Source organism: Mobula birostris, chromosome 11 (assembly GCF_030028105.1).
Source record: "Mobula birostris isolate sMobBir1 chromosome 11, sMobBir1.hap1, whole genome shotgun sequence".
Lineage (NCBI taxonomy): Eukaryota > Metazoa > Chordata > Chondrichthyes > Myliobatiformes > Myliobatidae > Mobula > Mobula birostris.
In genome coordinates, this window is record NC_092380.1 from 22809518 (window position 1) to 22825054 (window position 15537).

The window sequence follows — 15537 nt, forward strand, 5'->3', positions numbered from 1 at the left end:
CTCTTCCACTTATCCCACGGTTGTGTGAGAGAATGGGTTCACTGAGTCATTTTCACTGAAATAAGATGCTTTTTTGCCCTGCGCTGCACCGCCACACACGCGCGGCCAAAAAAACATTCGCACACAGGATCTAAACAGCTCCCTGCGATATCGATTGTGCAACTTGAGGGGATTTTTTTGCAGTCAGAACATTAGGCTCCTCCCACCCTAAAATTCAGATTTTTTAAAAGCTTGCAGGGACACGAGCTTGCTCTCAAAAGAAACAAGACTGAAGACTTGACTTCACGCCTCTTCTGTGTTCGCCATGCACACTCTGGAGACGCCGCAGTAAGTATGACCCACTACAGCCATTGAGCTACCAGAGGGACCCTCACTGCCAACGCCGCCGTACGCCTCGTCCCATACAAACAAGCCAGCAACAAAACTCAGAACTTTTTTAAAGAGTTGCCTGATTATGCAATGTGACAATAAAGCCTCCCCTTTGAGCACCTTCAGTCGCGGTTTCCTCCTTTCACTGGAGTCGCTTAATAGTTTGAAAACTTTTTGGGACAAGCACTTCTACGTTGGTATTCGATCGGGCTGACAATTTTAACGGCGTCAATAGGAATGGCTGTAAAGAAAATGAATCGAACTTAGCTTTGACAGTGAATTGTTTTAAAGCAATTGACGTTATGTTTCGGTTATACTTCTTGACAACGACCTTGTTTTTTTTAGTGTGCATGTCTGTGATATTGCCTTTTTGGCTGTAAGGTTTGGAGTTAAAAATCACCCCGAATTATGATTATAATATGTACAATGTGTCAGTGCCATTGGCTGAGTATTGTGACGTTTGGAAGTGTTTTGACAAGCTAATTTAAAAAAAACTCGCGGTAGTTAATCTGAAATTTATTTAAAACACAAATATGTAAAAATAATTGAGACCATAAGATCATAAGGCATAGGAGCACAATCAAGCCATTCAGCCCGTCGTTTGTTCCGCCATTTGATCACGGCTGATTTATTTTTCCTCTCAACCCAATCTCCTGCCTTCACCCCCATCCTTCGACGCCGTGACTAATCAATAACTTATCAACCTCTGCTTTAAATATACCCAATAACTTGCCCTTCACAGCCGTCTGTGGCAATGAATTCCACAGATTCACCACCCTCTGGCTAAAGAAATTCCTCCTCATCTAAATGGACGTCCCTCTATTCTGAGGCTGTGCCCTTTGGTCCTAGACTCCCCCACTAGAGGAAACATCCTCTCCCCATCCACTCTATCTCGGCCTTTCAATATTTGATAGATTTCAATGATATCCACCCCCCCCCCCCCAATTCTTCTAAACTCCAGCGAGTAGCCGCATTTCTAAAGTTGTCAAAGATTGGTGTTGCAGCAAAGATTGGCTATAACTTGCTGCCTTTATTTATGTGCGTGATGATGCTGGTAGCACATGTGTAGACTGAGTGGACAGACAGAGTCTTTTTCCCAAGGTGGAATTGGCTCATACGAGGGGGTAGAAATTCCAAGAACTGAGTGAGGAGCTTCAGGGAAGGGAAAAGTGGTTGGTATTTGATACCGGCAACTTTCCACTGTAAAGGTGGTTAGTTATTCCACTTCTGGCCCATGTTGTTGGGGGCTGGGAATGTTGGCTGGGCACATCTCTGCTCTCTGAAAACGTTATTTATTATTGGTGCTTGCTAACATAAATAGACAGCTTATTTGCATACTCTTTTGTCTTTTGCGGCAACTTCTGTTCACAAACGAAGATTGTGCCCTCCTTCTGTCTGTTTGGCAGAAGGAAGCTCGATAATTTAATACGCACAGAAATCTGCTGGAGGATCTCGGCGCTTTGTGCAGATGCGGCCCGACCTGCAGAGTTCCTCCAGCATTTCGTGTGTGTGTGTGTGTGTGTGTGTGTGTGTGCGTGTGTGTGTGTGTGTGTGTGTGTGTGCGTGTGTGTGCGTGTGTGTGCGTGTGTGTGTGTGTGTGTGTGTGTGTGTGCGTGTGTGTGCGTGTGTGTGTGTGTGTGTGTGTGTGTGTGTGTGCGTGTGTGTGTGCGTGTGTGTGTGTGTGTGTGTGTGTGTGTGCGTGTGTGTGTGTGTGTGTGTGTGTGTGTTCCTCAGCACTTGCAGCGACTGCAGAATCTGTCGTGTTTCTCATTTGCAGCTTGGCCACTTGTTGGCCCGTCCCAATGTTTCAAAGAAAAATTTGTTTAATGTTTGCACTTAGAGAGAAGGCGCGGAGGAGATTGACCAGGATGCTACCTGGATTAGAGAGTACAGTACACAGACAAAATACTTGAGGAACTCAACTGGTCAGGTATTAGCATCTATGGAAAGAAATGCAGAGCCGAGACCCTTTATCGGGACTTTTCATTTGGATTAGAGAGCGTGCCTTACAGGAAAGGTTGAGTGGGCTAGGAGTTTTCTTCTTGGAGAGAAAGAGTTGATTTGATAGAGGGGCACCAGATGATAAGAGGCACAGAAAATGTGGACAGCCAGAGACTTTTTTCCCCCAGGGCCGAGGAGGCTACTACAAGAGGGCATAGTTTTAAGGTGATTGGGGGGAAGTATAGGGGGATATCAGAAGTAAGAGAATGGTGAGTGTGTGGAATACCCTGCCAGGGGTGGTGGTACAGGCAGATAGATAGATAGATACTTTATTGATCCCAAAGGAAATTAGAGTGTCACAGTAGCATTACAAGAGCACATATTAGAAGTAGGAAGAATAAAAGTAAATTATCTCAGGAGAGGGTCATCACTTCCCCAGCTATAGGTTGACTCATTATAGAACCCAATGGCCGAGGGTAAGAATGACCTCATATAGCGCTCTTTGGAGCAGCACATTTGTCTTATGTAGAGCACAGTTATCCTCTATATATTATGGACATTTAAGAAACTCTTTGATAGGCACATGGGTGATAGAAAAACAGAGGGTTAGGTGGGAGGGAAGGGTTAGATTAAACTTGGAGTAGGTTAAAGAAATGGCTTAACATGGTGGACTGAAGGGCCTGTACTTTGCAGTACTTGTCTCTGTTCCATGAATATTCTTCATTTGATAAGGAAACGGAGATGCCTATCACCCACTGTGGCTCTGAGCCTCAGCCTCAGAGAGCCATTCTTAAAGTTGCTCCCTTTGGCTCCGTGCAGCCGGGACTTAAGCTGATGTTCGCTATGCTGAGCAATGGAAAATGTTTATGGATTGATGGAAGGAATGCGTCACAGCCCGTTGAGACTCACCTCCAGAGCATGACTGCTTGGAGGCAACGTGAGGGAGTGTCTACAGACAGGGTGGTGGTGGGGTCAGGGGTTCAAGATCTTGTGGGGTGGAGAACCTAAACACCGCCAAAGCTGGAAAGCTGAGCTAAAAAAAAAAGTCAGCGAAGACCCAGCAGGTCAGGCAGCATCTGTGGAGAGATATCACTTCAGGTCTCGGGCTCTGAATCAGAGGGGCTGTTGACCTGAAACAACAATTGGAGAGTCTCAGGGGAATTGATATAATTGTAGGGTGGTTGAATTTAAGAGAGTAGGGCTTTTACACAGAGAGTGGTCGGTGTATGGAATGCACTGCCACAAATGGTGGTACAGGCGGATACATTAGGGCAGAGGTCCCAAAACTGGGGTCCATGGATCTCTCAGTTAACGTAGGAGTCCATGGCTTAAAAAGGTGGGGAACCCCTGCGTTAAGGGCACTTAAGAGACTCTGAAATGGTGATAGAAAATGGAGGACTATGTGGAAGGGAAGGGTCAGATTGATCTTAAAGTAGGTTAAAAGGTCCACACAGTGACACGGGGTGAAGGGTCTGAACCGTGCTGTATGCTCTGTTATATGTTCTTTGGTTAATGAGGCAGCCCAGGTTTAAATTTTAGACTGCCCGTTCCAGAGATTAAATATGTTTCCAAAATGGATTGGCAACATATAACCCAAAAGTTGCGTACAAAGAAACTGCTTCCTTTTACAGCATGCCCCTTTAGAATCTCAAAATATCCTCATGCGCTTTACAGCTACAAGTATTCTCTTGAAGTTTTGCGTCCGTGTAAGAAACCTGCCCGTCTACATGTGCCCACCAGTCTCATACAACCAGCTGTACAGTCGCAGCATCTGTTTTGAACTATCGATGCAGTGTAGTTGGGCTTATACAGATGTGACTTGTTTCTCTCCCAGCAGTATGTCAATACCAGGCTGCTAAATCCCCCAACAAAAGCTGGAATATTTCGTTAACAGAAACAGTGCTTGCAATTGTATATGTTGTACTTATTTTATCCTCTGTGTGTTGAGGTTATTCAAATTTTATTTTCTTTATCTTCAACAAATCTCTGGTCACTCCCTGACTTTGTAACCGAATACCTCCTGTACCTAATAAAATGGCCACTCTGAGCTTGTTCACCGTCCTTTGCTGCTGTAGCCCGTCCACTTCAAGGTTTGACGAGCTGTGTGTTTTTGAGTTACCGTTGCCTTCCTGCCAGCTTGAACCACTCTGGCCATTCTCCCCCGACCTCTTGCTTGAGCAAGGCGTTTTTGCCCACACAACTGCTGCCCATTGGATGTTTTGTTTTTTTGTTTCTTGCACCATTCTCAGTAATCTCCAGAGGCTGTTGTGCGTGAATGTCCCAGGAGATCAGCAGTTTCTGAGATGCTCAAGTCACCCCATCTGGCACTAACGATCAAGTCACGTTTCTTTCCCAATCTGATGTTTGGTCTGAACAACAACTGAACCTCTTGACCATGTCTGCATACTCTTATGTATTAAGCTGATTGGCTGATTTGATACTAATATTAATGAGCAGGTGTACAGGTTTTCGACCATGGTTTTTGGTCAGGTGCCAGACGCTCGGAGAGATTTGGTGGGGGGCGGGCGCCCAGCGCTCGGCCAGGAGCCGTGGTTGAGTGGTCGGCGACTTGGGCCGGCTCCCCCACCGGACTTAGTCTGTTGAGGAGGGTGTGAGGACACCCAGTAGGACTAAAAAAAAACAAGACCTGACAAAGGGTGGATGAGCTCCTTGTGAGCCAACGGCCATCTTCCGTGGAAGAGATTAAAGCCTCACCACGTATCTACGAATCGTAAGCTATGCCCCTAGTTAGAAGAGACGTGATGAACTCGGGCGCTGCTCCGTGTGCCTGGACCTGCCCAAGGCCTCCGTCTAAGGAAGGGCTGAGGTCGAAGAAGCGGCCGCGGCTGGTGGCCGACGCGGCCTCGGGCTCGAGTTCAGCGGGGGCGGTGGTGGGTGGTGCCAAGGCAGCCAGCGAGAACAAACTGGAGGAGAGGCTGTACTCGGTGCTGTCGCAAGATCGAAGAAGATGGAGGTGCATAGCCACCAACCCTGGATTCGGGATGGCACCCACTGACTGACTGTACAAGTGTACCTAATAAAGTGGCTACTGATTGTATAGGCCTCCTTTGGTTCACCCAGTGCTGGTTTCCAATGTTCACTCACCTTCCTTCACCCCACCATTGATAGCAGTGCCTTCAACTATAGAGCCCCTTCTCCAATAATCCTTTCATAGTCAGATTAAGATTAGCTTTATTTGTCACGTGTACATCAAAACATCAAAACATGCAGTGAAATACTTCGTCTTCACCAATGGCTGACACAGTCCAAGGATGTGTTGGGGGGTCACCATGCTTCCTGCGCCAACATAGCATGCCTGCAATGTATTAACCCAAACCCGTATGTCTTTGGAGTGTGGGAGGGTACTGGAGCAGCTGGGGGAAACCCATTGGGAGATCGTACCGACTCCTCACAGACAGTGATGGGTATCGAACCCCAAATCACTGACACTGTAAAGTGTTACGCTAGTGTGCCCCCCATAGGGCACTACCGCACAAAACAGGCCCTTCAGCCCATCTAGTGTGTGTTGAACTACCCTGCCTAGTCCCATCAACACGCAACTGGATCATAGCCTTACATACCCCTCCAAATGAAACCCTTGGGACATTGATGATGGTAAAAGTGTACATAAATGCAGGCTGTTGTTGTTGTAGTATGTCCTGTTGACTTTCAGCAGTACCAACAATACATTTGTTCGCAGTCCTTGAAGAAAACAGAATGACAGATGTCTCTGAATGCAGTTGGGGATAGGCTGTTTTAAAACCTTAACAGCAGAGTGCACTCAGCGTTGTTTCAGATGACTTCCAGGGTGAATGTGAGACAAGCACCAAGGCTTCATATTCCATCTGGGACCCTCCAACCTGATGGCATGAATATCAGTTTCTCCAATTTCCTGCAAGTTCTCCCCCTTCCCCTTCTCCCTTTTCCCGTACCCCATTCTGGCTCCCCTCTCACTCCTTCTCTTTCCCTCTCCTCTCAGCTTCCTTCTTCTTCGCCCTTTAGTTTTCTGCCCATCACTTCCTAGCTTCCTACTTCTTCCCTCCTCCCTCCTCTACCCACCCATCTTCCCCCTCACCTGGTCTCACCTATCACCCATCAGCTTGAACTCTTTCTCCTCCCCCAACTTTCTTATTCTGGGTTCTGCCCCCTTCCTTTCCGGTCCTTGATGAAGCAACACGGCCCAAAATGTCAACCCTTTATTCCCCTCCATAGACGCTGCATGACTTGCTGAGTTCCTTCAGCATTTTGTGTGCACAGAATTATCCCCCCCCTCCTTTAGTTTAATTTCTCCTCTTCACCTAGCCTCAAAATGTACTCTAACCAACAACTTCCTCCCAAACCTCCAATATTAATAAACCCAACCGGCCACAAGGGGCCATCATCAGCAGGGTAGCTCCTTTGAGGAAGTTCCTTGGCCTTCCTAAATGTCTTGGAGCAGTTTGGGTCAATGACAAAGATGGAGCATCATTTTTCTCACCCCATAAATCCATAGCAATGTATTTAAGAGTTCCAAGTTTCCAGCTGGAGCCTTCCTTTGAAGATCACCTCTCAGGGGTATGGATGACATTGGTTTATCATCACTGACATATTGTTCATTTGTTTGTTATGTGTTGTGTCATATGACGTGGGCAAACATGGTCTTTCCATGTCCATGATTGTCTCTGGCAAATTTTTCTACAAAAATGGATTGCCATTGCCTTCTTCTGGTGTCTTTACAAGACGGATGACCCCAGCAATTATCAATGCTCTTCAGAGATTGTCTGCCTGGTGTCAGTGGTCCCATAACCAGGACTTGTGATGTGCACCAGCTGCTCATACGACCATCCATCATCCACTCCCATGGCTTCACATGACCCTGCAGGTGTAAGGTGCTCCTTCCCCCCTCTAGCCTGCAGGTGCTACACCTTCCCCAAGGGTGACCTGCAGGCTGGTGGAGAGAAGGAGAGCCTTACACCTCCTTTGGTGGAGATGTATCTCCACTCCACCACCCATATTGTAAGTTGTGAAATTTGTTCTTTCTCAGCAGCAGTGCAGTGTAATACATACAAATGACTATAAATGACAATAAGAATATACATACAAATGGATATATAGAAAGAAGGATAGATAGATGGTTAGATAGATGGATAATTAGATGGATAGATGGATAAATGAATAGATAGATAGATAGAGGAAAAAGAGTACAAAATAATGAGGTAGCATTCATCAATTCATGGACTGTTCAGAAGCCTAATGATGGATGGGAAGAAGCCATCCCTAAGGTGTTGAGTGTGTGTCTTCAGGCTGCTGTACCTCCTCCCTGGTGGTAGTAATGAGAAGAGGGCCTGTGCTGGGTGGTGAGGGTCAATCACGATGGATGCCAGCCACTTGAGGTGTCGGCTTTCAAAGATGTCCTCAGTAACGGGGAGGATGGTGCCCATGATGGAGCTGGCTGAGTTTACAACTTTCTGCAGCTTTTTCCGATCCTGTGCATCGGTGCTTCCAAACCGGACGGTGACGCTAGCAGTCAGAATTCTCTCTGCGGAACATCCGTAGAAAGTTCTACCGATTTGATGCAACCCGTTCTGTGTTGGCATTAACCAACGTCTGCCATGCTTGAGCAGGCAGCAGAGGGCGGGTGGTCATCAAATGGAAAGTGCAAGTAAACGACAAAAGCCTGTTTTTGGCTTCTGCCGCACGCTCCGTGGGTGTGGCCATTCCAACGTAAGGTCACAAGTGCTGGGCCACGCAAAGGCCGAGACTTCATCAGGAACGGAAAGGAAGAGAGCAGAGTTCAGATAAGAAGGTGGGGGGGGAGGGGAAGGAGGACAAGCTGGCAGATGATAGGCGAAACCAGGTGAGTGGGTGACAGGGGGTGGCGGGAGGATATGAAGTAAGAAGCTGGGAGCTGATAGGTGGAAGTGGTGAAGGTCTGAAGAATGAATCTGATAGGAGAGGAGAGTGGACCGTGGGATAGAGGGATGGAGGAAGGGCGCCGGAAAGAGGTGATGGGCAGGCGAGAAGAGAAGGGGTAAGGGGGTAACCAGAATGGGGACTGGAAAAAGAGAGAAGGGGGATGGGTATAAATTACCAGAAGTTAGAGGATTCGATGTTGTGTTCCAGTGCAAGGTCACTTCTCTAAAAAAGCCAGGAAGTCTGGAATTAGTCAACATTGCAAACAATGTGAAACTGACTTCAGAAAAAAAAAGCACGAGCCATTTCTCCGATCTACAGTGGTAGTTTATAGCACTGTTCCATCTTAAATTACGGTCGCTCACAATGAGCAGCGTAACTGTGGGGCCTGCCATCAAACTCAGGCGAGAGGCTGATGACCAGCAACCTCCTTGGGCGAACCAGGTTTGGATAGTAGACCCTGACAACTCCTTTAGGACAAGCAGTAGCAAAGAACCGGGGCCGATCAAGTGAGTGGAACGTTGACTTTATGTTTTTAAATACCAACACATCCTAGCACATGGCAGTTGGTGGTGTGATGGATGAGTGTGTGGAGCAGAGGGCTCTGGGTAACGGGGAGGTGAAATCAGAGCCACCGCTGGAGTCAACCTGGTGAAGAGAGGGAGGCAGAAGGAGAGTCTGCAGATCTGTGAGATGGGGCCAAGAACTGGAGGTTGAAGGCCTGGTGTCTGCAAGTCTGGGGGGGTGAGGGGGGTACTGGCGGTTGGAGGCCGAGAGGCAACCTGTGTGTGTGTTTTCCTGTTGTTGTTGCTTGATTTGTTCTGCTAAGCATCGTGGGTAGGCCATGTTGGTACTGGAAGATGTGGCGACACTCGCGGGCTGCCTCCAGCACATCCTCAGGCTGTGCTGGTTGTTGATGCAAACGACATATTTCACTGTATGTTTCGATGTACGTGTGACAAATAAATGAATCTGAATGCTGGATGAACTCAGCAGGCCGGGCAGCATCTATGGAGAGGAATAAACGGTTGATATCTTAGGTTGAAACTGGTGACTGTTTATTCCCCTCCATGGATGCTACCAGACCTGCTGAGTTCCTCCAGGATTTTGTGCCGTGTTGCTCTGGATTTCCAGCATCTGCAGGATCTCTTGTGTTTTTGAACAAAAATGGTATCAGGTAGGGGTGGTAATCACGCTTCTCCTTGAGTGAAATTGAGGTTGAGGAAATGTCTCGGGGAATGCAGGGAACGCCAATAAGTGCAACTCTAAAGAGGAATGTTGGTTGGCGTATCTCGTTAATGTTCACTGTTATCTTTGGATCTATGGGAACCAGCTAAATGTTTCCGATCAGCAGCGTATCAACCGTGTTTATCAGATGCTAACACCATCAGCGTTACTCTGGGTTCTCACCTCACATTGTGTAGTTAAACACCAAACACTCTGATGTGGAGTCCTGAGAAAGGCGCCTGAGACAGTGGTATACAGCCCTGTGGTGTCAGAAGGTTCTGCATTCGTCAGCAAATGAAAATTTCTGCTTGAAATCTGAAGTAGTTTCTCTTTCCAAAGATGCCAACTGACCAGCTGATGTTTCCGGCATTCTGTCTCAGTAATGGTCAGATGATATGTTGACACACCTCAATTGAGATGTTCTTGGGAATGAAACATCTGATTATTAATTAACCGGGACCTGGGCTGGCGTTGATCATACCAGATTCATGTGTTGGCCAGAGTTTCAGAAGTTTCAAAGTAAATTTATTATCAAGTATGTGTATGTCACCATATTCTATCTTGAGATTCATATTCTTGCAGGCGTTCACAGTAGAACAAAGAAATGCAATATAATTCATGAAAAACTATACACAGAGACTGACAAATAACCAATAAGCAACAAACTATGCGAATATAAAAATCAAGAAATAAATAATACTGAGAACGTACGTTGTAGGGTTCCTGAATGAAAATCCATAGGTTGGAACCACTCTAGAGTTGAGATGTGTGAAATTATGCACACTGGTTCAGGAGTCTGATGGCTGAGAGGCAATAACTGTTTTTGAACCTGGTGGTGTAGGGTCTGAGGCTCCTGTACCTCCTTCCTGATGGTAGCAGTGAGAAGAGAGCATGGGCTGGATGGTGGGGGTCCTTGATGATGGATGCTGCTTTCTTGTGGCAGTGGTTGACTGACTGATTGAGGTCCGGTAGCCGGATTCCCTTCCCAGGAGGGATACCAGTGAGGCAGAGGTTACTTACAACTATCCGGTGGCTTTACGATCACCAGCAAGGGGAGGAGCTGTACTGGACCTGGTGTTTGGTAATGCGCCTGGCTAGGTGACAGACCTTTCAGTGGGTGAACAGTTAGGGAACATTAACCACAACTCCTTAAGTTTTAAGTTAGCTATAGATCAGGACGTTCTAAGGATCATGAACCTTGCGGGACAGTCTTAAATTGTAGGTGGGCAAATTAGGAGAGCATGAGGTAGAAACTTGGGAGAGTTAATTGGGACCAGCTGCTTTTGGGCAAGTTCACATCTGACTTGTGGAGGGTGCTTAAAGATTAACTGTGCAGAGTACAGGATGGGTATGTTCCAGTCAGAAGGAAGAATGAGGATGCCAATGTAGGAGAAGTGAGGATGTTGAGAGGGATGATGAACTTAGTCAAGAAGGAAAAGGAGAAGTATCTTCCTTTTAGGAAGCTAGAAATCAAACAGAGCCCTTGAGGATTATAAAGAAGCTGGAAAAAGAACTCAAGAAGGGAATTAGGAACGTGAGGAGGGGCCATGAAAGTCCTTGGTAAGTAGGATTAAAGAGAATCCCGAGGAATTTTATACATCAAGAGCAGGAGGATAACTAGGGAGAGGGTAGGACCACTCAGGGATAAAGAGGGAAACATTTGCTCAGATGTGAAGGATTTGGGTGAGGGCCTTAATGACTACTTTACAGCAGTATTACCTAGGAGAAGGACATGGAGGATAGGGAGATCAGTGTTGAGTGTATTGATCTGCTAGGGCATTTTGAGGTAAAGGAGGTGGTGGTGTTAGGTCTTTTAAGGAGCTTTAAGGTGGATAAGTAACTAGAGTCTAGTGGGATATACCCCAGGTTATTGAGAAAGACAAGAAAAGAGATTGCTAGAGCCCTAATCAATATCTTTGTGTTGTCCTCTGTAGCCACAGACAAGGTCCCAGAGGACTGGCAAGTAGCTTATGATGTTCCATTATTCAAGAAGGAACCCGGGGATAATCCTGGAAACTATAGACCAGTGAGTCTCACGTCAATGGTAGGAAAGTTACTGGAGTGAATTCTTAGGGAGAATCTAATAATCTAATTAGAGAAAGCCATCATATCTCTGTGTGGGGCAAGTTGTGTCTTACTAACTTGCATTTTTTAATGTGACAAAGGTAGTTGATGGAAGTAGGGCTGTGGATGTTGTCTACGTGGACTTTAGTAAAGCATTTGACAAGGTACCTCATGGGAGGCTCATCCAGAAGATTAAGATGCATAGGAACCACGGCAAATTGGCTGTCTGAATTCAGAATGGGTTTGTCTCAAGAGGACAGAGAAGAAATCGAAGGGACTTATTTTGGCTGGCGGTCTGTGACTAGAATCTGTACTGGGACCTCTGCTGTTGGCGATGTATATGAATGACCTGGATGAAAATGTAACGGATGTATTAGCAATCTGTAGATGGTGTCGTGGATAGTGTAGAAGACTCATGGGCCAAGTTCATAACTCCCTGAAAATGGCTACACAGGTTGATAAGGCAGTTAAGAAGGCTTATGCATGCTTGTTTTCATTAGTTGAGGCATGGAGTTCAAAAGTCAGGAAGTTATGTTGCAACTTTATGAAACTCTGGTCAGGCCACATCTGGAGTATTGCGTGCATTTCTGGTCGTCCCACTACAGGAAGGATGTCAAGGCTTTGGAGAGGGTGCAGGAGAGGTTCACCAGGATGCTGCCTGGATTAGAGAGTGTGAGCTACAAAGGGAGGCTGGACAAACTTGGGTTGTTTTCTCTGGAGTGCCAGAGGCTGAGGGGAGATCTGATTGAGATTCATAAAGCTGTGAGAGGCACAGATGGAGTAGACAGACGGGGCTGAAATGTCTAACACCAGAGTGCATGTGTTTACGGTGAGAGGGGGTAATTTCAAAGGAGATGTGAGGGGTATGTTTTTCACACGGGGAGTGGTGGGTGCGTGGAATGCGCTGCCTGGGCTGGTGGTAGAGGTGGATACATCAGGGACTTCTGAGGTTAGATAGGCACATGAATGTGAGGGAAGTGGAGGGATACGGACCTTATATTGGTAGGAGAGACTAGTTTAATTAGCTATCTGATTACTACTTTAATTGGCTTGGCATGACACTGTGGGCTGAAGGGCCTGTCTGTGTGCTGTACTGTTCTATGTTCTATTATTTCATTTAATTTTAAGCACCCAAGGTACTGTGACTGGACTTGAATCCACACCTTGACAATCATGATGGTCATGTTTAATTTCAGTTCCAGGTGCAGGTCGATGGGACCAGGCAGAATAATAGTTCGACTCCGACTTGAGGGACCAAAGGGCCTGTTACTTGTGTTGTAGTACTTAAAAAAATAAGTTCGGGAATTGTTTTCACCCTTCAACCACCAGGCTTCTGAACCAGTGTGGCTAACTTCACTCAGCTCGACTCTGAACTAATTCTATGACTTACGGACTCTCTTCTGCCCCTATGACCTTTGGACTGAGCGCTAGGGTTCCAGGTGTCACTTCAGTAACCTAACCACCAGGCTGCTGCAGGTTTTGGTAGGAACACAAATGTTACCATTGGCTTTTGCAGTGACGGCCTCTGTTTAAACACCTTTACTGTAACCAGAATATCACCAGAGAATACAACCCATGTTCGTCCAATTCCTCCTTACGGCATCTTGGAGGACCTCTTCTTCACCCTCTCCAAAGCCTCCTTATCCCTCCTGTGGTGGGCAGAGCTACAGACTTTTTTTCTTTGCGGGGATCCTTCATCAGGATGGGTCTTGATAATGCGTATTGGCCCTAAGCGTTGACTGTTTATTCCTCTCCATGGATGCTGCCTGACCTGCTGAGTTCCTCCAGCACTTTGAGTAGGTTGCTCTGGATTTCCAGCATTTACAGGATCCCCTGTGTTTACGATTTTTCTTCCAAATGTTTCTATTTTTCAACCCTTGGGGCCATACGCAGGGTTAAACGCTCCTTCCCCTTTCTCACCCTATGGTGTTATATTCTCCATGTTGGTAATCTTAGTGACAATCAGACCATGTTTCTCACATCTGGAATACCATCCCTCTCTTTGAGGTTGGTGCTATGTGAACATCTGTGAAATTCTGTGTGAAACTTGCTTCTTGTCCCACCCTGGAATCCTGCAACCATTTTGAGAGGGGGGTGCTGGTTTCGTCTGGATAGGGTGCAGCACTAACCAGCACCTCGACCCCACTGACTAGAAAGAATGTGGAGACCAGCCAAAGTCCTTCCGATATGGAAGCTTCAGAAGAGATTTACCAGGATGCTGCCTGGATTGGAGAGCGTGTCTAACGAAGATAGGCTGAGCGAGCTGGGGCTTTTCTCTTGGAGCGAAGGAGGCTGAGGGGTGATTTGATAGAGGTGTACAAGATAATCAGAGGCATAGGTTGAATGGACAGCCAGAGGCTTTTTCTCAGGATGGAAATAGCTCGTACAAGGGGAGCAATACTTGGAGGTGATTGGAGGAAAGTATAGGGGGCACGTCAGATGTAACTTTGTTACACAGAGAGCAGTGGGTGTGTGGAACCCACTGCCAGGGGTTGTGATGGAGGCAGATATATTAGGGCCATTAAAGAGAGACTTAGATAGAATAATGGAGGGGTATGTGGGAGGGAAGGGTTAGATTGATCTTGGAGTTGGTTAAATGGTTGGCACAACACTGTGGGCCGAAAGGCCTGAACTCCGCTGTACAGTTCGGGGTTCTACGTACTAACTTGTTCGTGCCTTCCTGGCAGCCAGAAGCTGACTTATCAAGACAAACTCTGTGTTCTGATGATCGTGCTTGTTTTTGTGGTTTGGTGACAGTGTGACTTGCAGAAGTGGAGACTTCTGTAACATGATCTTGAGTCAACTAAACGCCTTGCGACCATTGGTCAAGACCCCTTAGGGCCATGGAAAGGATGCTCTGTGGTCAGCGGGGATGGCCAACCCCTTGACCTCTGTCTCCATCTTGTTATCTTGCTTCACAAGTCCTGTAACGACTGAACTGTCTAACGAATATAAAGCAGAGCAACACACACACACAATGCCGGAGGAAGTCAGCGTCTGTGGAGAGGGATAAACAGTCGACATTTCGGGCCGAGACCCTTCATCAGAATAGGAAAGGAAAGGGGAAGAGGCCAGAATAAGTAGGTGGGGAAGGGATGAAGTAAAAGTCAGCAGGTGATAGGTGGGACCAAGTCAGGGGGAAGGTGGATGGATGGGGAAGGGATGATTAAGTAAAAAGCTGGGAGGGGATAGGTGGAAGATGTAAAGGCAGGAAGAAGAAGGAATCTAATAGGAGAAGAGAGTAGACGATGGGAAAAGGGGAAGGATGAAGGGAATCAGAGGGAGGTGATGGGCAAGTGAGGAGGAGAAGGGGTGAAAGGGCAACAAGAATAGGAAATGTAAAATAAAGAAGGGGAGGGGAGAAAGGGAGGAGGAGGGGAAACACAAGGAAGGTGATGAAGGAGAGAAAATATAAAGCAGTATGGCAAGATACACCTTCTGCTACGCTCCGGGTAAAGACACTTAACTTAACTTTCTGTTGTGAATTAACATTTCCAAAATGGTGTTCTGCGGTACTTAGAACAAAGAGAGAGGCTATTCAGCCCATTCCGTCCATGATAGCATGTGACCCATCGCTAATCACTTAACCCTTTCAAATACTGCTTTTCCTTCTGCATCTCTGACTTCCCCTTGTTGTTAACCTCAACGAGTTTCATTTGCAGTTTTCACATCTAGAGTTCTCCGCTGGAATTTCTGCATTTGTTGCCCCCTAATGTAGGCCTCTCTCATCCACACTGCATTTATTCGATAGATCTACTACGCTTCGAACATAGAACATTACAGCACAGTACGGGCCCTTCAGCCCACGATGTTGTGCTGACCATTTAACCTACCCAAAGATCAATCCAACCTTCCCTTCTCACGTAGCCCTCCATCATCTCTGTGAAGCTTTCACATCCTTCCTATAGTGAGGTGACTAGAAATGAACACGTCATTCCAAGTGTGGTCTGACCAAAGTTTTACAGAGCTGTGATATTACCTCGCAGCTCTTGAACTCAATGCCCAACTGACGAAAGCCAGCATGCCACACACCTTCTTAAGCAC

At 46.7% G+C, this 15537-nt stretch overlaps 1 protein-coding gene across 1 annotated transcript in view; it reads left to right on the forward strand.

Annotated features, from left to right (window-relative positions):
- The first annotated feature begins 231 nt into the window (after positions 1-231).
- Positions 232-15537, forward strand: part of LOC140204930 (transcription factor Spi-B-like) — a 42488-nt gene continuing 27182 nt past the window's right edge. The window contains exon 1 of the mRNA XM_072271909.1: positions 232-327. Within this exon, the coding sequence (XP_072128010.1) occupies positions 305-327 (23 nt within the window). The 5' untranslated portion in view covers positions 232-304. The remainder of the gene's footprint in view (positions 328-15537) is intronic.